The sequence below is a fragment of the Lissotriton vulgaris genome, chromosome 6 (assembly GCF_964263255.1).
Source record: "Lissotriton vulgaris chromosome 6, aLisVul1.2, whole genome shotgun sequence".
NCBI lineage: Eukaryota > Metazoa > Chordata > Amphibia > Caudata > Salamandridae > Lissotriton > Lissotriton vulgaris.
Window position 1 is genome coordinate 95,259,006 of NC_141694.1, and position 24,896 is coordinate 95,283,901.

Consider the following 24,896-nt stretch of genomic DNA (forward strand, 5'->3'; position numbering starts at 1 on the left):
TTTGGGTACAGGCTTGTGCCCTCCTCCAACAAATTGTTGAAGGTATTCTACAAAAACTGTGTTGAGAATTAAATATTAGACCTCTGCCCGGCTGGGCATGTCAACTGAGAATATAGTATCCATTGTGTCTATATTTATCCTTTGTGTATACTCATTCCTTGCATAGGACCACTGTTGTTTTCACTCTTAAGGGAGTAGTTAAGCACGCTTCTGAAGTCTTCAAAGACCCAGTCAGAACTCGGGTCATTAACCCTCGTATAGAGAAAAAATATAAAGCTGCCCCTTCACATCCCGTTTTGTATCCCTTCAGATCCGGCATACATTAAAGGGCTGGTACCACTAGACTCACTTGTAGTGTCCAACGCACGCAAGAGAGCAAACTCGCAAACATCGGGTGATGCCGCACCACCAGATAAAGAGTCTAAGTTACTTGACACATCAGGGAAAAGAACTGCATCTCAAGCAGCAAACATGTGGCGTATTGCCAATACACAGGCATTGTTAGCCAGATATGATAGGGCACATTATGACGACTTAGAGTCACTAATGACACACCTCCCTGACAGGTACAAGGATAGAGCTAACAAACTCATCCAAGAGGGTAAAAACATCACAAACACCTCCATTAGGTGTGCCCTGAATGCAGCAGATACTGCGTCTAGGGCTGTTAACACCAGCGTTTTACTACGCAGACACGCCTGGCTACGTATATCAGGTTTCAAACCTGAGGTACAAAGTGCCATTCTTAATCAGCCGTTTGATGAGCAACACATATACGGACCCAATGTCAATGTATCTCGTAAAAAAATGAAGAAAGATACAGACACCGCCAAATCTATTGGAGCCCTGCAGTCGCAGGCTCCCAGACGTTCATTTAGTCGCTCATCCTATAGAGGTGCCACTAGAGCAGAGGTCTTCAAACTTTTGTGGGTTGAGCCCCCCTACTAAATTGTTTTAGATGTTGGGCGCCCCACCACCTGACAGAATTTTCTGGAATCTGGTACACTACATAATCTTTGAAGGCGCATGACATGCCCATACTTGTGTACAGGGGCGCAACTAGATCCGAACTTTGGGGGGGCTAAAACTCCCATCCAGGACTGGACGCACATAGTGCAACGGTCTGTTTTGGACCCCATTTCCCCCTTCTCCCTGAATTCCCTCACTACCACACACCAACAATGCACCCCATCTCTCTATAGCACCTTTCTGACAAACATTTCATTTTTTTATAGCGCTACTCATAGTTTACCAACACTCAGTTCTTTGATCTGCATGGTACTCATTCTTTATAGCAGGCACATTAACCCTCTGCACTTTTTGGGTGGCAGGAGTGCCCATGTGAGTGCACAGTGAGTTATGCAACAGTGTGAGAGAAGGGTAAGAGGAGTGACTGCAGGGTGAGTGAGGTGACCATATGAATTTAGGTGCGGATGTCAGTGCAGAGTGGGACAAATTAATGTATGGTTAGTGATGGTCTTATTTGAGTGAGTATGCACATCGAGCAGAAAGGGAGACATGTGAGTGAAGTGTTTCATGAGTGCAGGGTGAGTAGTGTGCTTGTGTGACTGCAGGGTGTGGTACAGGGTGAACAACACAAGTGCATTGTGAGTGCAGAGTGATCACTGTGAGTTCAGGGTGAGCGGGTGATCAGCGTGAGTGCCTGGTGATCAGTGTGAGTGCATTGTGATCGCTGTGAGTGCAGGGTGAGAGGGTGAATGGTGTGAGCGCCTGGTGATCAGTGTGAGTGCATTGTGATCACTATGAGTGCAGTGTGAATGGTGTGAGTGCAGGGTGAATGGTGTGAGTGCATGGTGAATGGTGTGAGTGCATGGTGATCAGTGTGAGTGGATTGTGATCGCTGTGATTGCAGGGTGATCAGTGTGAGTGCATTGTGATCGCTGTGAGTGCAGGGTGATCAGTGTGAGTGCATTGTGATTGCTGTGAGTGCAGGGTGAGAGGGTGAATGGTGTGAGTGCAGGGTGATCAGTGTGAGTGCAGGGTGATCAGTGTGAGTCCAGGGTGATCAGTGTAAGTGCAGGGTGATCAGTGTGAGTGCAGGGTGATCAGTGTGAGTAAATAGTGTGAGTGCAGGGTGATCGGTGTGAGTGCAGGGTGATCGTTGTGAGTGCAGGGTAATCGTTGTGAGTGCAGGATAATCGTTGTGAGTGCAGGGTGAATGGTGTGAGTGCAGGGTGAATGATGTGAGTGCAGGGTGAATGATGTGAGTGCAGGGTGAATGATGTGAGTGCATGGTGATCAGTGTGAGTGCATTGTGATCGCTGTGAGTGCAGGGTGAGAGGGTGAATGGTGTGAGTGCATGGTGATCCGTGTGAGTGCATTGTGATTGCTGTGAGTGCAGGGTGAGAGGGTGAATGATGTGAGTGCATGGTGATCAGTGTGAGTGCATTGTGATCGCTATGAGTGCAGGGTGAATGGTGTGAGTGCAGGGTGAATGGTGTGAGTGCATGGAGATCACTGTGCGTGCAGGGTGAGCATGAAAGTGAAGAGCGAGAATGAGAGCGTGTTGTCTGAATGCAGGGTGCATTCCCAGACACTTGAACTAACTCTGCAGGTTATTGACGGCAGCGTAGGGTTTCTGATAAGTTTAACTATTGCTATTATGGCATTAACCAGGGATCAGGGTGGACGAAATAAATGTGCTGATCTTCCAACAAACTTCCAGTTTTATGGTTAGGGTTGCCAGCTCATTATTTTGATGGCCCAGTTGGTACAAAAATAACAGTCACCTGAAGCTGTATTGTCAGCACTTGTCTGTGCATACTTTGAGCAGCAAATATAAATAGTAGCACTTTTAATTGTGTTCTATAGCTGCCTGAATGGTCCATGACTGATAATAAAATGGAACAAAGACCGAAACATCACATTACAAATGTTTGTTTATAAGCATATTTGGTGTCCAGACAAGCAGGCTGTTTAAAAAACACATGGCTCATTTTTCTGGTGGTAACTTGAAGCCCTTTGGGTGTTGCAGCGCCTGCCTGTGTAAACGTAAAAGAAACTTTGTCTCCTTTCTACTAAGAGCTTCCTCCCAGGACGGGGTTAAACTGGTAAAGCTGAAATGCTTCAGCTTCTTTGAGAGGCAGGATGTCTGCTTTTCTAAAACTGAAAGCAAGAAAAGACCGTCCTGCCAGCTGCAGTGGGAGGCAAGGAGTCTCCTCTGCTTTGAAATCGACGCAAAGGAACAGGACTGTCTGTTTTTTTTTTTTTTAGCAGAGGAGACCCTGCCTCCCACTGCTGCTGAAGCATCCAAGCTCTACCAATTAACCCCCTCCTGGGAAGGTTAACTGTTAGCTCTTAACGTAACAAAAGCACACGGCCTGCCTTATCTATTTCCCCTCCCTCCCCCCTCCAGCCCTCAGTTACGGGAGAATTCCCATTTGAACTTGTGACACCTCGAGACTCTGAAAGGTAAGATTTTCGTGTGGAGTGCGCGCCCCCCCTGTGATTGTGTCGCGCCCCACAGTTTGAAGAACTCTGCACTAGAGGATATTCCTCAGACACAGCTTCTACCTCATACAAAGCCCCCACACAGTCCACTTATGGCAAGGGCTACCAAAGGGGTTGTTACAAGGGTATCAATAACAAGGGCAGAGGTAAAAATAACAACTCCCGCTTTGCCTCTACCCCTGCCCAATGACTCCCTTCCCCCGTCCCATTCCACACCCGTAGGCGGAAGACTCCAACAATACCTCCGAGCATGTTAAAACATCACATCAGACAGGTGGGTGTTACAAATAATTCAATCAGGTTACTGTCTGGAACTAAAGTCTATCCCCCCAAGCATACCACCCAGGCAGCGTCCAATGTCACAGGAACATTTAACATTGCTCAGACAAGAGGTAACATCCCTCCTGCAGAAAAATGCAATAGAAATAGTTCCAGAGCATCAGAAAAACAAAGGAGTATATTCGCTGTATTTCCTCATACCAAAAAAAGGACGGATCTCTAAGACCCATCCTAGACCTCAGACCTCTAAACATTTACATACAGTCGGACCATTTCCATATGATAACACTCCAACAGGTCCTTCCACTACTGGTACTAAACGACTTCCTTGTCACTCTAGATCTCAAGGACGCCTACTTTCATATTCCCATTCACGCAGCGCATAGAAAATATCTCAGATTTGTGCTAGACGGGCAGCACTACCAGTTCAAAGTGCTCCCATTCGGAGTCACAACAGTGCCAAGGGTGTTTACCTAATGCCTAGCAGTAGTAGCAGCACACTTAAGAAGACAACATATTCATGTCTTCCCGTATCTGGACGACTGGCTCATAAAAGCCACCTCATACAGCCAGTTTTTACAACACACGCACGCTACCATTCAACTGCTTCACGACCTAGGATTCACAGTAAATCACACCAAGTCGCATCTGCAACCCTCACACATACAACAGTATCTCGGTGCTACAAAAAAAGGCCCAACTAACACTAGCTTATCCCTCTCCAGCCAGGATAACAAGTGTACAAACTCTCCTAACAAAATTCAAACCACAACACTCGCTGCCAGCTCGAGTGTTCATGCAGCTCATAGGAATGATGGCATCCTGCATATTTATAGTACCACATGCAAGATTGCAAATGTGTCCACTTCAAGAGTGCCTAGCACAACAATGGAACCAGGCTCAAGGTCAACTGGCAGACCTAGTGTTGGTAGACGGTCGGACTCATCGTTCTCTGCAATGGTGGAACACCAAAAACCTTTCCAAAGGGCGACCGTTTCTAGAGCCAGTTCCTCAAATAGTCATGACAACGGATGCATCGCTCTCCGGCTGGGGAGCTCACCTACTGCATCACACCATGCAAGGCAGGTGGACACCGCAACAAAAGCTACTCCACATCAACCATTTAGAGTTGCTAGCTGTGTTTCTAGCCCTAAAAGCTTTTCAAACTCAAGTCTCAGGCAAAGCTGTCTTAGTCCGCACAGACAATATAACAGCTATGTACTACATAAACAAGCAAGGAGGGACACATTCTCTGCAGCTCTCTCAGTTAGCACAGCAGATATGGAGATGGGCTATACCACTAAAGATCTTCCTATTAGCCCAACACGTCCCAGGAGTACAAAACACTATGGCAGATCTGCTAAGTCAACAAACACAGCAAATCCACGAATGGGAACTTCATCCACAAGTTCTTCGTCCGTTCTTTCAAATGTGGGGACAACCTCAAATAGACCTCTTTGCCACCCACGAAAACGCAAAATGCCCAAACTTTGCTGCCAGATACCCACACCCATAGTCCAAAGGCAATACGATATGGATGAACTGGTCAAAACTATTTGCGTACGCTTTTCCACCTCTCCCACTACTTCCATTAGAGGTACGCAACCTACAGCAACATTCCCTAACGCTCATCCTTATCGCTCCAACTTGGGCCAAACAACTGTGGTACCACACGCTGTTACAAATGTCTGTAGTACCACACCAAAAACTAAACCTATCTCCACGCCTTTTAACGCCGAACCATGAAGAGATCAGACACCCGGACCCAGCTCAGCTCAACCTAGCAATCTGGCTCCTGAGGCCATAGAGTTTGGTTGCCTTAACCTTTCCCGAGAATGTATGAAAGTTATCAAGGAAGCTAGACGCCCCACTACTAGAGCATGTTATGCTGCTGAGTGGAAACGGTTTGTCATATACTGCCAAAACAACCAAATTAATCCTTTAGACATGTCTATTCAACATATCATCGGATATTTATTACACCTTCAAAAGTGTAATTTAGCCTACACGTCTATTAGGTTACACCTTGCAGCCATTGCGGCATACTTGCAAAATAGGCAATATCTATCTCTCTTTAGAGTACCAGATAATAAAGCTTTCATGGAAGGACTCAAAAGAATCATTCCTCCCAGAACACCACCTGCACCAGTGTGGAATTTAAATGTGGTTCTTACAAGGTTAATGGGACCTCCCTTTGAACCATTACATAAATGTGAATTGCAATTTCTAACCTGGAAAGTAGCTTTCCTAGTAACCATTACTTCCCTCAGGAGGGTTAGTGAGCTACTAGCATTTACCATTCAAGAAACCTTTCTACAAATGCATCATAACAAAGTGGTTCTTTGTACTAATCAAAAATTCCTTCCAAAAGTAATTTCACCATTTCATCTAAATCAATCTGTTGAGCTGCCCGTATTTTTCTCGCAGCCTCAAACATTCGCAGAAAGAGCTCTACACACTTTAGATGTCAAGTGAGCATCACTGTACTACAATGAAAGGACACACGCTTTTCGTAAAACAAAACAACTTTTTGTGTCTATCTCACCGTCACATAAAGGCAATCCCATATAAAAATCAGAGATCGCTAGGTGGATTGTTAAATGTATACAAATATGTTATCAAAAAGCCAAGCGTACATTAACAATCCCACCAAAAGCCCACTCTACCTGGAAGATAAGGGCTTCAATGGCATTCTTAGGGAACATTCCCCTAGATGATATGTGCAATGCAGCTACTTGGTCTACACCGCACACATTCACAAAGCACTACTGTGTAGATGTGCAAACTAAACAACAAGCCACTGTGGGCCGGGCTGTACTAGAAACTCTGTTTCAAACAACTGCAACAGATACTGGTGGTCGCCGTTAGGTGTGGGAACTGCTATGTAATCTATGCACAGTGTGCAATCTGCAGCTCATATGACTCGAACGGAAAATGCTACTTACCAGTATGCATCTGTTCTTGGCCTGTAGAGCTGCAGTGCTGCACACGCCCACCCGCCTCCCTTTTCCAGTATTATCTTACTTAGATACATATCACATGGACATCACTATCTCTTGTACAGCTCCATCACTTCCCTAATGGTGAAAAACAATCTGGGGATGGAGCCGATGCCCATGTGCAGTATCATCCAAAGGAGGAGTCACCTATCCCGTGACTTCCAAAGACTTTTCTACAACAAAACAAACCTCAAACGGGGGAAAACATGGCGACCGCAGGTTAACGCGGCTCGCACACCCAGAGTCGGCTCTTCGGAACCTCACCTGCCCTGTCAATTTGGGACCATGCTGTGGGACATCTTTAGGCGGTAACTGATTTTGTACGATTTGGAGGACACGCTCTGCAGGGCGGGGGGCAATAACCGCAAGGTACACAACGAGCAACGAACAAAAGTAACGTAGAAGCCGGGTGGCCGTAAAGCTCTTACTGACCTCCGGTCTCTACTGATGTGCCTGCCGGCGGAGTCCCGCCCTCTTCCGCCCGCGTTCCTGCCTCGCTGGAGACAAGCAGCCGTGGAGCTTTGGCGCGGTCGCACGGCGGCTGCCCGGGTGCTCCGAGGAGCCGTGGTGGCGGAGCGGAGGAGGAGAGGGGGCCAAGCCGAGATTCAAGCTGCTGCTGTTGCAAAAGCGGATGCAGGCTCGAAGGTGAGCTGGGACACATCAGCGTGCTTGCAGGGCAAGGACAAGGTAGGCACGCCAGATTTTTTTGTAACGGGCTGTAAGGCAGTCAGAGATTCCAGCAGGGAATCTGACTCTGAAGGGGGAGATAAGCCCATAGTGCAAAAAAACGCTAGGAGTGGGGACAAGTGTATAGAGAAAGGGCGCAGGGGTCTAAAAAAGAAAAGACAACCTCAGGGGGGCTCTGCAAGTGCCACTAGTGAATTGGTTAAAAACCCCAAGCAGAAAAGGGGAAAGAGTCAACCCCTAAAGAAACTTAGTGGCATAACCCCTTCGCTACGCACGTTCTTTAAAGCACTACCCCAAGTACTGGACATTACATCAGAGATGGCGGCTACCTGGGCAGGGGGGTCAGAGGTACAGTCGGTTTCAACTGCAGTAACAGCGCCTGTAGTACTAACACTCCCAATAGCCATCAATGTCCCTAATACAACAATTGGGTTAGTGGAGCCCTGCACACCTATTAATGAAACGGAGGTTACAGCAGTAAGTAGCCAGCAATCCCGTGAAGGACACCAAGGGCACCAAAAGGGGGTTGCCTTTAACAACGTAGCAACAACAGACGAAGGTGGAGGTGATGGCGATTTGGAAGGCTCAGGGGTAGGAAACACACTGGAGGCCTTAGTAAAATCCATAGCAGCGATGAGGGAGGAAATTCGCGCTGATTTCGCAGTTTCTAAAGTGAATCAGAATGAGATTAGAGCAACCTGCGACATGCTGGATCAAAAAGTGGACGGATTATGCACAAGGATAGAGGTTTTGGAAGGTTCGGTGGGATTATTGACATCTAAACTCGAGATAGCTAGATCCAAAATTCAAGTGCTGCAGAAGGATGGCGAAAATATGCGAGAGCGAGTCGAGAGTTTGGAGAATTATTCCCGGAGAAATAACCTGCGACTTTTAAAGATCCCGGAAGGAAAAGAGGGCACTAATCTTAAAAGTTTTGTGATCAAGATCTTAATAGACTCTCTTAACTTGGAGGAGTCGGCTGAGATGCTTGACAACGATATCCAGCGAGTGCACCGCGACCCATTTCGCCTAAAGCCAGGGAGAGACAAACCTAGAAAGGTCTTGATTAACTTCCTAACGTTCTCACTTAAAGACAAGATCTTGAACCTCGCACTGAAAGCTAGATCACTACAGGGCCCGGACTTCTCTTTTGAGGTGCGATCAGACCTATCTAAAACCACGCTTGACAGGCAATGGGAGTTGGGGCAGCGCATGGAAAAATTTAGAGCTCTGGGCGCCACTGTCCAGATGAGGTTCCCAGCATTCCTGCGTATTATGTACAACAATAAAATGCATAATGTCCGGCTACCATCAGAAGCAGATGAGCTATTAGAATCTATTAGAGATCATGCCCAGGCTCAGGCTCAGTATATGGGATAGTGGTTATTTGGGTCTGAGATAAGTGATCCGACATTACAAGTTACGTCTGGTTTATACCAGTTATGTTAAAGTCTAAATAGCCCTGTATCACAATAGGTAATAAGCATGGTAGGAAGAAAAATGTATGGGAAAAAAAAAAAGAATATATATATATATATTGATTAAAAAAAACCTTATAAAAGAAAAAAAAAAAAAAAAAAAAAAGGGGGAAGGGAAACAGTAAAGGGGGGTGAGTAGGAATGAGGTATAATAAATAAATAAATGCAAAAAAAAATAACACACAACTGCACCTGCTACTAGTAATGATATAACAACAAATTCCTTCTCTATCTTTCTCCTAACTTACCCCATGATAAAAGTGAGTGTAGGGGGAACACAAGTTAAATTAAAATCTAATATGGTTTGTGTGTATTCGAGTGTGGCCCTCTCACCGTATTCCTTTCACCTTGTAAGTGTCCCCTGACGTCACTATACAAATGACTCTTTTTAATAGCGTGTTTGTTTTGAATATGTCTATAGACTATTCCAAAAGGATAGAGGTGAGGTTGGAGAGTCGTAGTGGGTGAAAAACTGGCCATCCACCAGGCCAGAGTAAGTAGGGGAGGGTTTTCCTGGGGAGGGTGGGTGCAGGGGGGGAAGGGGAATAAAGTAAAATATCCTCATAAGTCTGCCTACTATTTTTCGGAAAGTCTATTCCTGACATCTGTCCAACATCAAAAATGGCAAAAATTAAGGTTCCCGCAAGAGCTACTGAGAGAGGTTGATACGAGGGGGGTAGCGGTGGTAAAATGACAGCTCTCCACTACTTGTCTTGGAATGTCAATGGCTTACGAGGGAGAAGTAGGAGGGAGCGTATAATGCAGTATCTGAGGGACTCCCCGGCGCAAATTATTGTAATTCAAGAGTCACACCTTCTTAAATCAGAGGCAGTAGAGATACTTAAAAAACAGAAATGGGTGGATAAATTCAGCTCTACCGACCACAATGCTAACATTAGGGGAGTTATATTTATTTTTAAAAGAGCCGCGAAAGCCCAAATCTTGGAGTGTATAGAGGATCATACAGGGAGATGGCTGATATTGAGAGTTCAGTTGGTGGGTCAACGGTACACCCTGGTGGGCTATTATGGACCAAATTCAGATGATCCGTCGCATTTGGATGCCGTCAGAAACCATTTGCTACTTTTTCAGGACCCGGTGATTTGGATGGGCGATTTTAATATTGTGTTGAACCCTAAATTAGATAAATCAGCAAATTCACGGGCCTGTAGTTCACCAAAGTCTAGGCGAACTCTATTAGCTATTATGGTCCAGCTAGGCCTGGCGGACCCTTGGCGGGAAAGAGTAGGCAGTAAATTGGGGATCTCATATCGGAATAGTCGTTTTAAGCACTCATCCAGAATTGATTATGCTCTGTTTACTTATAATTTGAAAGACGCTTTAATAGCGATTGATTATCTTCCATCTCACCTGTCAGATCACTCAGCCCTTGTCTTTTCAATTAGATCAGACAGTAGGAGGCAACATCCTTCTTGGTCTTTTGACCGAACACTCCTACTTGAAGAAGATGAAGTGAAATTCCTGGCCACAGAGACAAATGCCTTCTTTGAAATTAATATGGAGTCCTCCACTCCAGTGGTGGTTTGGGAGGCCTTTAAGGCCTTTTTGAGAGGCTGCATCACTAATAGATCCTCATATCGGAGTAAAAAATACAAAGATATAGTAAATAGTTTGGAACAAGAAATGAAGGGCATAGAATCCAATTTTGGTCAGTCTCTAGGATCTCCTGAAGAGCAGTTAAAATTGGCTGAGCTAAAGCACCAACTAGAAAATACACTACAAGAGAGGGTTAACAAAAGATGGAAGGCAAGTAAGATCTCTCATTTTGAGTTTGGTGAGGCCGCGGGTAGAGTACTGGCGTGGAAAACTAAATCGGACCAAGCTCAGAAATATATTAGAGAAATCAAGGTGGAAGGGGAGGCGGTACCTAGGACAGCTAGTCACGAGATAGGTAAAGCCTTTTATGAATTCTTTGAGACTATCTATAGGGAAGAACTGCCTGATGATCAGATGGCACGAAGCACGTGGCTGAATGGAATAGTGCTCCCAACCTTATCAACAACACAGAGCAACAGTTTAGAGATTGCAATAACAGAGGTAGAGGTAAAGGAAGCTATAAGACAGGTAAAAAAAGGGAAAGCTTCTGGTCCAGATGGTCTCCCTGGGGAGATCTATAAAGTATTGGGGGAGAACATCGTCCAAGTAATGACAACTCTTTTTAACGTTATCCTCAGGGAAGGAGAGCCACCTCCAAAATCTTGGGGTGAGGCCACTATTGTTCTTATACCCAAACCGGGGAAGGACGTATCAGAATGTGGGTCCTATAGACCAATTTCTTTACTGAATAGTGATTATAAGATCTTTGCCGCAATACTATCAGCAAGAATGGGTAAGGTAATGGGCACCATTATTCATCACGATCAGAAAGGCTTTATTAAAGGGCGACATCTTTCAGATCTTACACATGATTTGGTAGGGGCTATAGATATAGCCTCCGCTTTTTCCCTACCACTGGCCACCTTAACCCTTGACGCAGCTAAGGCCTTCGATAGGGTCAATTGGCCCTACCTAAACGAAGTGCTAAAAAGGTTTAACTTTGGGGAGGGCTTTCGCAGAACTATTGCCTTACTCTATCGATCCCCTTCGGCTAGGCTGCTGATTAACGAAATATTGACAGACCCCTTTAAGATCACCAGAGGTACGAGGCAAGGTTGTCCGCTTTCTCCCCTCCTTTTCAATTTGTACATTGAGCCGTTTGCCCAGGCTTTGCGAGCAGACGAAAATATACCATCATTCAAGTTTAAGGATTGGGAGAGGCGGACGGCACTATATGCCGACGATATCTTAATCTTTACCTCGGACCCGGTGTTGTCCTTCCCGGCCGTGATTCAGAAGGCGGAAGAGTTCGGTAAGATTTCGGGCTACAATATTAACTCAAGTAAGACCGAGGTTATGGTCTGGAATATCCAGGACCCACGGTTAGGCATTAATATCACCACCTCTATGCGTTATCTTGGGATCCGAATCACCCAAGACATTGGGACCATTGCCCAAACTAACCTAGATCGAGTTTTCAGGGAATGTAAGAGCCTATTGAAATCTTGGACACACTTGCCACTTTCCATAATGGGGAGGGTCAACTTAATAAAAATGTCTATCCTTCCTAAGTTTATATTTATATTTGGTGCCATTCCATTGGGGTTTGATGTGAAGATGTTGGACAGATGTCAGCGAGAGCTTAACTCCTTTATTTGGAATTACAAGGCAACTAGAATTGCGTGGAAGAAGTTGAGGAGGAGAAGGGAGAAGGGGGGCCTAGCCCTACCGGATTTAGTATACTACGCTTGGGCCTTTCAGTTGTCCTACTCCAGGATGTTACTAAAAACACCATCGAGTCTTCTGGAGGTGGCAATGTATAAAGCCATGTTAACCGGAGCAAATTTACCAGTTGACGGATTTTTATTTAAATTTGGGAGTCAGAAATACTTCAAGAAAATAAGACTGAAAATTATACAGTCTTGGGCTAGGGGTTGGCTAGCCATTAGAAGTAGATTGGGGCTGTCCTACTATTCCAACTTCGCTCCCATATGGGACTCCCCGGGTTTACCGGAGTGTCTCAGGGACAGCTTATCTTCATCACTAGAGGAAGCAGGAATTACTAGATGGGGAGAGTTATTGGTGGATGGATCGATACTTCCCTGGGATGTATTGCATGAACGCATAGGCCCAGCTTTCTCTAGATTTAAATTCATTCAGCTGGAAAGCTGGGGGAGAGCCCAGCGGCGCAAAGATGCATTATTCGGGAAATCAAGCTCCCTGGAGCAGCTGCTACTAGAAAGACCTAGGGGTGGTAAGGAGGTGGCCTTCTGGTATTGGCAGCTTCTGGAGGAAACCGATGGGGATTTCACCCTTCCAGATGAATTGTGGAGCGAGACAATGGGCTTACAATGTGAGGAGATATGGTTAAGATCTTTTGCGCTCCTCCATAAAGTGGTGAAACCATCATGGCTGAGGCGTAACCATTTGTTCACAGCACACCGGGCTTATATGACACCGCAGAGACTTTCCAAATTTCTCCCAGACAAGAAGTGTAACAAATGTAATTTACCAGGAGCTTCAGATATTCACATGTTCTTGGAATGTCCCAACATCGGTCAGTTCTGGGAGGAAGTGCTATCTACCTTAAATTGCATTATGAACACTTCATTAGTAATTTCATTGCCACTAATCATCTTTGGAATCGAGGACAGTATTTCTGGCGAAGCAAGATCTTTTCTGTTTTATGCTATTCTGTTGGCTAGGAGACAGATCTGCATAAAGTGGGTGGAAAAATCTGCTCCAATATATTCGGATTGGCTCACGTCACTATACGAAACATCAAAGGTGGACATGGCTAGGGCTTGCAATAACCGTAATCTGGCTTTTTGGGATCTGTTGACACAGTGGAGATAGTGTTCCGGGGTTTTTTTTTTTTTTTTTTTTTTTTCCCCGGGTCCTATGATTATGCCAACACTACTCCTTGGACCGGGTCTGGCCCCGATACGGTGTTTTGGTCCTGCAGGTTGAGACATACCTAGATGGAGTCAGATTAAGAACTTACATTTCCCTTCTCCTTGGGACTTCTCTGCCACCAGTAAAATATCTCGGAGTCCAGTTCCAGAGATGGGTTTCATCTTCTTGGTTCCCTCTCTTGGTTGGGGACACGCAAGGTGGTTGGCACTTCCTAAGCAGTGGGTAAGGCAAATGAGGACAAAAAAAAAAACAAAAAAAAAAAACAAAAAAAAAAAACAAAAAAACAAACCTCAAACATCCGGGCCCAACACTAGGTGGCAATCTATGCATAGTGTGCAACTCTGCACCTCTACATGCCAAGAACAGATGCATACTGGTAAGTAGCATTTTCCTTTAGACTTAAGGACATTAAATCTGTACATACTATCAGAACACTTCCACATGGTCACGCTTCAGCAGGTGCTTCCACTTGTACAGCAAGATGATTTTATGTCTACACTGGACTTAAGACGCATACTTTCACATTCCGGTTCATCCAGTACATCGCAAATATCTCAGATTTGTGGTAGCCGAAAAACACTATCAGTTCAAAGTACTCCCATTCGGAATAACTACTGCTCCCAGAGTGTTTACAAAATGTCTAGCAGTAGTACCAGCACACCCCAGAAGACAACGGATTCATGTCTTCCCATACCTAGACAACTGACTCATCAAAGCCAGCAAACACCAAAAATGTTTACAACACACTCAGACTACATTAGACCTACCCCACCAATTGGGTTTCATGGTCAATGCACAGAAGTCTCATCCTTAGCCTTCACACATACAGTCCGATCTGGGAGCGACTCTAAACACTCGCACAGCTCTAGCCTCTCCCAATGCAGCCAGAATTCAAAATATTCAAACTCTGCTACTACAGTTTCAGACCAATCAATACTTGGCCGTCAGGATTTTCATTCAGCTGTTATGAAGGATGGCGTCTTGCATTGCAATAGTGCCTCTACAAGAATGCTTAGCACGTCAGTGGAATCAGTCACAGGGTCAATTAAAAGATCTAGTGTTGGTAGACAGCCACACCCATCGCTCTCTGCAGTGGTGGAACTCACAAAACTTATCAAAAGGGCGGCCTTTCATCTACCTCATTCCACAGATCGTGCTAACAGCAGACGCATCTCTCACAGGTTGGGGTTCCACATCTACAGAACTCGACAATTCAGTGTTGGTGGGACAACAGCCACAAAAGTCTCCAGATCAACTATCTAGAGCTTCTAGCTGTGTATCTGCACTGAAAACCTTTCAGTCTCACCTCATAGAAAAAAAATTGTCTTAATCCGCACAGACAATATGACAGCTATGTATTATGTACAAAAACGGGGGGGTGGGGGGGGGACACTCTCTGCAACTATCACGCCTCTCTCAGACCATTTGGCATTGGGCAGTCCATCACAGAATTCATCTTCTGGCAGAGCACCTCCCAGGATTGAACAATCAAATTGCAGACCTCTTCAGCCAGATACAGCAACAAATACACAAATGGGAACTTCACGCCCAAGTTCTCCTTCCATATTTTCAACAATGGGGATTCTCACAAATAGATCTGTTTGCAACAGTGGACAACTCAAACTTGCCCAAACATCGCCCTTCAGGTTCCCACACACTCTATCCAAAGGCAATGCCCTATGGATGAATTGAACAGAGATATTTGACTATGCTTTTCTGCCTCTCCCCTTCCTTCCGTTTCTGGTTCGGAAGCTCTGGGAAACTCACACACTGATTGTGGTGGCTCCCACATGGGCCTGTCAACCGTGGTTCATCACACTCTTGTAGCTATCAGTGGTACCACATAAAAAACTGCATCTCAGTTCCAGCCATCTCACTCAGACGATGGAGACATCGGACACCTAAAATCCAAGGAGCTCAATCTATCAATTAGGCTCCTGAAGTCATAGAATTTGAATACTTAAATTTGCTGCAAGATTGTTTGACTATTCTTAAAGAAGCAGGAAAGCCTACCACCAGAGCATGATATGCGGTAAAATGGAAAAGATTTGTTGTATATTGTAACAACAAAATTAATGCGCTAGACACCTCTCTTCAAAATATTATTTATTAACTTTTGCATTTACAGCAATCTGGTCTAGCCTACACATCCATTTGATTGCACCTTGCAGCAGTAGCTGCATATTTGCAAGAAAAAGACAACATTTATCAAAGCCTTTATGGAGGACCTGAAAGGAGTAATACCACCCAAAATTCCTCTTGCACCAGTTTTGACTCTGAACATTGTGCTTACAAGATTCATGGGTCCACCTTTTGAGCCATTACACAATTGTCTATTACAGTTTCTTTCATATAAGGTTGCCTTCCTCATTGCTATCACTTCATTAAGGAGAGTTGATCAACAAGCCTTAACCTTAGAAGAGCTCTCCTTTCAGCTTTATAAAGGTAAAGTAGTTCTTCGCACCAGCCCAAAATTCCTTCCAAAAGTGATATCTGCTTTTCATATTAACCAATCAGTTGAGTTATCAGTGTTCTTTCCTCAACCTGACTCAGTAGCAGAAAAAACTCTTCACACAATTGATGTCAAAAGAGCATTATTACATAATATTAAAAGACAAAAAATTCTCGTACTAAACAAAGCAACTGTTTGTTGCATTTGCTACACCTCACAAAGACAATCCTATCTCTGAATCTGGTATTTCAAGATGGATTGTTAAATGCATTTAAACTTACTATGCTAAAGCTAAAAGAACTTTATACCTCATAGAGCGCATTCCACTCGAAAAATAGGAGCATCTATGGCCTTTCTAGGTAACATTCCTATAGCTGACATCTGTAAGGCAGCAACATGGTCCATACCACATCCCTTTTACCAAACACTATTGTGTGGATGTGTTGACACGTCAACAATCCAATGTGGCGCAAGCAGTGCTAAAGAAACTTTTTCAAACAACTGCAACACCTACCGGTTAGCTACCACTTTGGGATAATACGGTTATATAGTCTATGCAAAGCTTGTGTATCTACAGCACACATGCCTCAAACTGATTGTTACTTACCCAGTAAGCATCTGTTCTTGCCTGTAGAACTGTAGATTCACATGCACCCTCACACCTCCATGGGCATTTGTAGTTGTTGCAGTTCTCATTATTTACTACCGTGAGGCCACGCCCCCGCTAGCAGTTCACTCCTATAAAACATGTGCATTCCCAGGACGCGCAGCGGGCGCGACGATGGCGCGCCAAAGGCGCGCCTAAGGCAAGCACGTCCGCGCCAGTACAAGCCAGGAGCCAGGCACGGGGGCTGAGATGAGGACACGATACTCAAGGGATGCCTTACTCCACCTTAACCGGCTTGTTCCACCGCCATGTTCTCAGGTATTGAGAGGAGATTCTTGTTTCACCCATTGCCCCCACTGTTGTTTCAAATGCACTCCCTTTATTAACAAGGACCCTACCCAGACGATTATTAATATGGCCCTAATCAATTGCAGGTCTCTGCCCAAACATGCCCTTGAAATTCACTTACTTATCGAGGAACACCATCTAGAAATCTTGTTTCTTACTGAAACATGGCTTGCGCTCGATTCAGACGCCGACATAGTCCAGGCTCTTCCCCACGGATTCCTTATTCAACATCTGAACCGTCCCAAGGGCAGGGGAGGAGGAATTGCTGTCATTTTTAAAGAATCATTCCCATGTAGATTCCTTGACAGCCCCCTGGCGGACTGTGAAAATACTCATTTCACTATTCAAATGTCCCCTTGCATCTCCCTTTCAGGAGTCCTTATCTACCGCCCACCAGGAACCATGGGGCAATTCCATAACTCTCTTCTGGAATGCTCCTTGGCCATGGCCAGTATACGGCCTAATCTCCTTATCTTAGGGGACCTCAATGTCCATATGGAAAATAGTAAAGACAAACTAGCTACAGAATTGATTCTAGACCTGACAGCCCATCAACTGCACTTACAGAAGATCCTTTCCACACACAATCGTGGACATTTGCTTGATCCCATCTTTTGCAACTTTCCTGACCTCATGGTGGAAACTCTAATCCCTGTGCCATAGTCTGACCATCTGCTCATTCCCTTTAGTTGGCGTATTCAGTTGATCTCTCCTCCCTCCCAAGCATCTGGTAGACCATCCCGTCCTTGGGCGAAACTAGATTATGACAAATGGAAACAAGCTCTTGAGGACACCAGACCACATCCCAGTTCGAACCCTTATCTGGCTGACGCGGAATTTTCATCCTGGGTCACTAAATCTTTTGATACAGTCCTCCCCAAAAAACCTCATCTGAAACCGAGGAAAAAAGCCACATCCCCATGGTTCACCCATGAGGTACGCCTCTTAAAAAAAATCTGTTAGAGAGCGGAAAGAGTATGGAGGAAAGACTTCGATCTTAATAGCAAAAATGATTACAGGCGGACTATCCTCAATTATAACAAGCATTAGAAATGCAATCGGGCTCGGATTTATTTGAGTTTGAGCTAATGGCATTGTAAATGCCAATGTCTTTTTGCCATGTGTTATGGAGTGTGTGCATGTAGTGTGTAGTGGAAGTATGTTGGTTGAATTGTAATTTTACCAATGGTGGCATGCTGTGCTTTATATGAATATGTTTAAAAGTAAAGTGTACCATACTGCGATTGCTTGGTGGAAAAGTGCACTGCCGGCTGGAGGTGTGTGGGCCTGGTGGAAGGGTGCACTGACGGCTGGTGGGTGTGTGCTTGGTAAAAGCGTGCACAGATGGATGATTGGTTTTGGTGTTTGTGCATGGTGAAAGCATTCATTGACGGCTGGGGGTGTGTTGTTGTGTGTGTTGTTTTCTGTGTGCTGGTGAGTGTGTGCTGGTGAGTCTGTGGGGGTGAGCCTGGGGAGTGAGTGTGGTGGTGACTGTGTTGTGTTGAGTGGTGACAAGTGTGTGGTGTTGAGAGACTGAGGTGTGTGGTTTGTGTGTGCGTTATGTGTGTGTGGTGTTTTCTGCACACTCACACACTGCCCCGTAACATTCACACACTGCTCACCCGCACACTCCCAATGTCACCCTGCATAGTCACACACTGTTTACCCTGCACACTCATTCTGCACACTCACACAATGTGCACCCTGACACACTGTCTCTGCAGTCACTCTGCACTCACTGTCACTCTGCACTCACTGTCACTCTGCACTCACTGTCACTCTGCACTCACTGTCACTCTGCACTCACTGTCACTCTGCACTCACTGTCACTCTGCACTCACCGTCACTCTGCACTCACCGTCACTCTGCACTCACCGCCACTCTGCACTCACCGCCACTCTGCACTCACCGCCACTCTGCACTCACCGCCACTCTGCACTCACCTGCACTCTGCACCACTCTGCACCACCACTCTGCACCGCCACTCTGCACCGCCACTCTGCACCGCCACTCTGCACCGCCACTCTGCACCGCCACTCTGCACTCTGCGCCGCCATTCTGCGCCGCCACTCTGCACCGCCACTCTGCACTCTGCACCGCCACTCTGCACCGCCACTCTGCACCGCCACTCTGCACTCTGCGCCGCCACTCTGCGCCGCCACTCTGCACCGCCACTCTGCACCGCCACTCTGCACCGCCACTCTGCACCGCCACTCTGCACCGCCACTCTGCACTCTGCACCGCCACTCTGCACCACCACTCTGCACTCTGCACCGCCGCACCGCCACTCTGCACTCTGCACCACTCTGCACCACCACTCTGCACCGCCACTCTGCACCTCTGCACCGCCACTCTGCACCGCCACTCTGCACCGCCACTCTGCACCGCCACTCTGCACCGCCACTCTGCACTCTGCACCGCCACTCTGCACTCTGCACCGCCACTCTGCACCGCCACTCTGCACTCTGCACCGCCACTCTGCACTCTGCACCGCCACTCTGCACCGCCACTCTGCACCGCCACTCTGCACTCTGCACCGCCACTCTGCACCACCACTCTGCACTCTGCACCTCTGCACCGCCACTCTGCACCGCCACTCTGCGCCGCCACTCTGCACTCTGCACCTCCGCACCGCCACTCTGCGCCGCCACTCTGCGCCGCCACTCTGCATCGGGTATTACTAGTAGCGGAGAGGAGAGAGTGCAACCAGCGATGGCAAGAAAATAGGAGGGGCGGGGGGAGAGTAGAAAAGAAGGGAGGAGGTGAGACGAACTAAGAAAGGAATGAATTGCACACTTAGGATGGCGAGTCTCTTTATACAAGCTGCAGCCAAAGTGCAAAAAAAGGTATGTCAAGGATTTACAACGAAGTGCAACATTAAAACACACACAATGTGTTCACAGCCTGTGTTTTTTGCAAAGTTCGGTCTTGGCCTCAATTACGAAACCAAAAAAAACCCAATACCCTTAGGTTTATCATTGATTCTGTGACCATGTACCAACAGGTCAATGACATCACCACATACTTTGTCACCTAAAATCTCATACGAGTAATCGATCTATCTGGTTCCACCCAATTAGAGCAGTTTTGAACTGTTTTACTTTTAGAACAAAACATGCCCGTATAGGCTGTATAAGTGCTCTTTGGTGGAACTACAAGAAAAGCCATACTATTAAAATATGCCCTGAAGGGCAGAAAGAGGGCTTTGGGGTATAGTAAGATAATGGGAAATGCACTTCAGATGTACTTAAGGGCAATATTGCTGCTGGGTGGAATCAGATGATAGAAGACATCACTCAAAAAATTGAACTCTTCATATTAGTGAAAATGAGAGCACCAACTTGACCTAAAAGACTAGCTTGCAAGGTTAATAGATGAAACTAGTGTAGCAGGAGTGTCCAACATACGTCCAGGAGGGACAGATTCACACCGGAATTATAAGATAGCCATGGTTTAAGTAGGTGAGTTTCACTGGGATACACTACATGTACATTTATTTTACATGGATACCCTGAACTTCTGGCAAAGAGGATGCCTTTGTGGACCTATACTGGGCACCAAGGGGCTAGTGGAAAGGTTTATGAAAAAGGCAAAGCAGGGGAAACAAAGATCACTCTCTCTTCACACCTATTAGTCTGAGTAAGTCAAAGTGCAGTTTGAAACAGCAAAGATAGGCGGAGGTGCCGGAAGCCTGACGGAGAAAATAGTTACTGGAAAGAAAACCTATAAGGCTGCCCTTTCTTCAAGAAAAGTACAGGAACTGCACTTAAAGATTTTCAAAGGGTATTTGAAAGTTACCCTCACTTTTCTTTGATTCAAAGTGTTTATTGAAATACTTCCACACATAACCACACATTCCAAAAACACTGAAAGCCACCTTTCTGCTCTCCTCCATCACAATGCACCCTTGTCCATACACGGTCCAGCTACTGTGTGGGTCTGGGGTACGCAGGAGGTGAAAGGTCACAATGCGAGGGGATGTGGGTTCGGGTCCCCAGTGAGAGCGAAACCAGGAAAGCAAAGAGCAGGCTGTTACCTGCAGCGCGCAGGCCGCCCTCAGCAGCCGAAACCCTGCTGAAGAATGTGTTTAAATGTTTGTGGTGGGGAAGGATTCCTTCTGTGAGGGAGAACGCATTTGGAAATCACACAGAAAAGCTCTCACAACAGCAGGATCTGGGCTTCCGGAAAGTTTGCTGCGACTTTTGAAAGCGCTTTCGCCTCGATCACTGGCTGCCTTCCTCACCCCGCCCATGAAAACTGTTTATATGAGGTTACATCTGAAATGGGTTCACTGCCTGAGATCAGATGCCGGCCTGGTCGTTTCAAAAACTCAGGGTTAAGAAGACGGTACAAACAAATAACGTTATTATATATATGCTTCCGCGGTGTCTTCTGTCATTCGTGCCGGCGATCAAAGGCGCGCTCTAGTCTGGCCCCCCCTGCGGGGTCTTCCGTCCACATCTGGCTTCACAGCGGCCTGCACACCGCAGGCAATTTGTACTCCCTCCTCGACTTTTAATAAGCGTGACCCTGCAGGAGAAGTTTATCCAACTGTTAAATGGCGGACAGGGCCCCAGCGTGCTGTGAAACTGTCCTGATGTGCTCTGGGCAGGAATAACACCAGCGGCTCACTTATTCCTGTTTTTACTGAGATGTTACTTTATGGTCCCTTTCCCGGCCTGGCATGCAGCAGTTGCGCGCTGAGCGCTGCTGAATGGTGAACGCGCCCGGCCATCTGCATTCACTTACGGAGGCACCCTGACAGCTCCTAATTATAATTAATGTACTTCTTTGCGCGAGCACGAACGAAATATGCCCAAAATGGCGGAACAAAACTACATTTACCCTATCACTTCAAGCCTATTAAAACGACAGCACAACGAACACGAATCACTGGCCAGATGACAGAACACGCAAAGGAATGTGTGGAATTTGTCTCGGCAAAAGCCCTAGGAGATACTTTTTTTTCTTCTTTAACATTAGTTCTCGAAACTCCTCCCACTTTACAGTGGGGAGGAGTCCGAGCCCTAAAAAGGCTCTAAAAAACGCTCAAATATCCTTTTTCAATGAAAAAATTAGCAAGGCAGCATGTTCGTCCAGAGAAACGTTTGTAATTGCGAAAAAACTTTTAAAGACTCCAGTACCTTCAGTTACGCACAATCTCTCGGACGATCATTGTAACGAGCTAGCCACATTCTTCGATCTGAAAATACAAAACATTCTTCAACACCTCCCCCCTCTTCTCCCTGTGGACCCCTCTCCCTCTTATTCTCTCCCTCCTATTCTCTGCAGTGCCTGAACAGGGATATAGAATTAATCAGGTTTTCCTCAATCAGTGAGGAAACTCTAGAGCCCATTCTTCAATCCCTCAAAAGCGGATCTCCGCATGACCCAGCACCAGTCAGACATCTAAAACAAGTCGCCCCTACTATCCTAGCACCTATGGTGAACCTAATAAACGCCTCAATTGAAAAAGGAACGGTTCCCACTAGCTGGAAGAAGGCGGTGGTGAAAGCCCTAATCAAAAAACCCAACCTTGACCCTGGCAATCTGGCTAACTTCAGGCCGATCTCCCTCCTCCCTGGCATCAGCAAGATGGCTGAAAAATACATCAATTCGCAGCTATCAAATTATTTGGAATCCAATGATCTGCTCAAAACATCACAGACCGGTTTCCGCCCGGGCCAGGGCACAGAAACAGCGATGGTGGCGGTTGTCGAAGAGGCTAGGAAGATCATTGATGCAGGAGGATCAGTGGCAGTGATCCTCCTGGATCTTAGCGCGGCATTCGACACCGTCAACCACAGCATCCTGGCACAGCGGCTTGAAAATCTTGGTATTTCAGGATCTGCCCTTTCCTGGCTTAAATCCTATCTCCACAACCGCTCTTTCCAGGTGGCGGAGGGTGATTTCATCTCCAGGGAGACCCCTATACGTTGCGGAGTGCCTCAGGGCTCGTCACTGAGCCCAACGCTCTTCAACGTGTATATGTCCCCCCTGGAAAAAATTGTCGTCCCGTATGGTATTAAACTTCTGACCTACGCGGACGACACTCAGCTGGTTGTGTCCCTCAGCCAGCCAGATAACCCCACCATTGATCTGCACTCCTGCCTGGGGGACATAGTCAGTTGGATGAACGCCTCCCATTAAAAACTTAATTGGGATAAAACGGAGATAATGGTAATGGGTAATCAGTCCCATTTTCGTCCGGAATCTCTATGGCCCCCGAGTATGGGCCCCCCCAATCCCCAAAACTGACATCAAAAGCTTAGGGATTTGGTTGGATCATAACCTAACCCTTAACACTCAGGCCAGAAAAACAGCTGGAACATGCTTTGGCCTACTACGCACCACCCGCAAGATCCTCCCCCTGCTTCCTTTCCAGTCAAAAAAACTACTCCTACAGGGCCTCATCCTGTCTAGACTGGACTACGGCAATGCCCTATATCTCGGCTCACCTAAAAAAGTTATAGCCAGGCTGCAGGTGGTACAAAATGCGGCCGCCCGGATTCTCACGGGCACAAAAAATCGTTGCTCTGCCAAACCGGCGATCAGAGCACTCCACTGGCTTCCTGTGGAGCAAAGGGTGCAGTTTAAGGCCATGTGCTTAACTCATAAAATCCTCCATGGAAACGCCCCGCCTATCCTTAAAGATCTCGTGATTCCTTATATCACGACCAGAACCCTCAGATCCTCTAATGTCCACCTCACTCAAATACCCAGGATTAAGAAAGCAAGCTCCGGAGGCCGGCGGTTTCCCTGTCAGGCGTCCAAGTTGTGGAATGTTCTCCCTCTGGACCTCCGTGCCCAACCTAATCTTCTGTCCTTCCGTAAATCCTTGAAGACGTGGCTGTTCCCTTGACCTTCTTCTCGCTTCCGCCTGACCTGACTTCCTGGATTTTCTGTCAGCGCTGGGACGCTCCTGGGCAGCCATGCGCTTTAAAAATCTCATTCCATTCCATACCCATGAACATCTCTGTACTACACTCACTTACTCCATTCTCATCCTCTTGTGAGAAAACAGCACTATCACCGAAAGGAGCAGTCACCGTACCTTGTGACTGAAAAATACTTTTTCGAAGAAAAACAGCTTGCAAACATCCAGACCCAACACTAGATGGCAGGAGTATGCAAAGCAGGTGAATCTACAGCTCTACATGCCAAGAATAGATGCTTACTGGCTAAGTAACATAACCCTTCCGATGGGTACAATTCTTCCCAAGTCTCCTCACTGCTCCCTACTTCCCTCTGCTTATAAGGCTAGTTGTTTTGAAAAGGTCCTTGAGAGTTCTTTTCTGAGTTCTGCAATTTATTGCCTCAGTGGATTACAGGAAAATAGTGCAAATTAATATCACCAGCATCTGTGCCACATTTATACACCCTGCTTTCATCACTGACAGCGCAGCCTACTGAATGTGTGGCTAGGAGATTCACCTCAGAAACGTGTGATTGAGTCCATCAGAAGAAATATTACAGGAGGTAAATACTGTATTCATCTAAATTAAGAGCATTCATGTTACTAGATCATGCTTGTATCGACTTTATAAGCTACAAACTTTGCATTGCCCATATCCCTGAATATAACCAACCCATTCCACATAATATTGTTCTTGTTTTGAAACATAATTCTACCGGTCTTGGCAGTTTAATAAATGTTTCCAAGAAAAGACTTTATGATGTGTTTTTCATTTGTTGTTTTGCAGAGGCTGTCTTACAAGTGGAAGTTAATCAAGGAGCTGAACCTGCCAATGTAAGGATTTTAATATAGTCACATAAGCAAGACCATTTTTAATTTTAATACTATTAGTTTCCTCTAATATCATCTAAAAATAATAGTTTTAATTAATGTGAACCAATTTAAAAATTACACCTTAAGAGGAGTTTATTTCATCCTGTGAGCATCGTCTTAAAAAAAGCTGTGTACTACTGGCTTCTTCATTCTCCTTTCCATCAGCACAATTAAATGTCTCCGGACCCAGATCTAGGGTAAATTCTGCATTACATACGACTGAGGCTAACTATGTGGCACCAGCAAATTTTGATTATCACTTCATACCTTATCTATAATGTTCGATCTAACTGAAGAATCTTCAAAGTAAAAG

The 24,896-nt window shown here is 46.0% G+C and overlaps 1 protein-coding gene across 2 annotated transcripts in view; it reads left to right on the top strand.

Moving 5' to 3' along the window:
- Positions 1 to 24,896, top strand: part of LOC147706850 (exportin-5-like) — a 2,308,032-nt gene that overhangs the window by 1,379,574 nt on the left and 903,562 nt on the right. For both annotated transcript variants that reach the window (XM_086926017.1, XM_086926018.1), the window contains exon 25: positions 24,498 to 24,544. In XM_086926017.1, the coding sequence (XP_086782143.1) occupies positions 24,498 to 24,544 (47 nt within the window). The remainder of the gene's footprint in view (positions 1 to 24,497; positions 24,545 to 24,896) is intronic.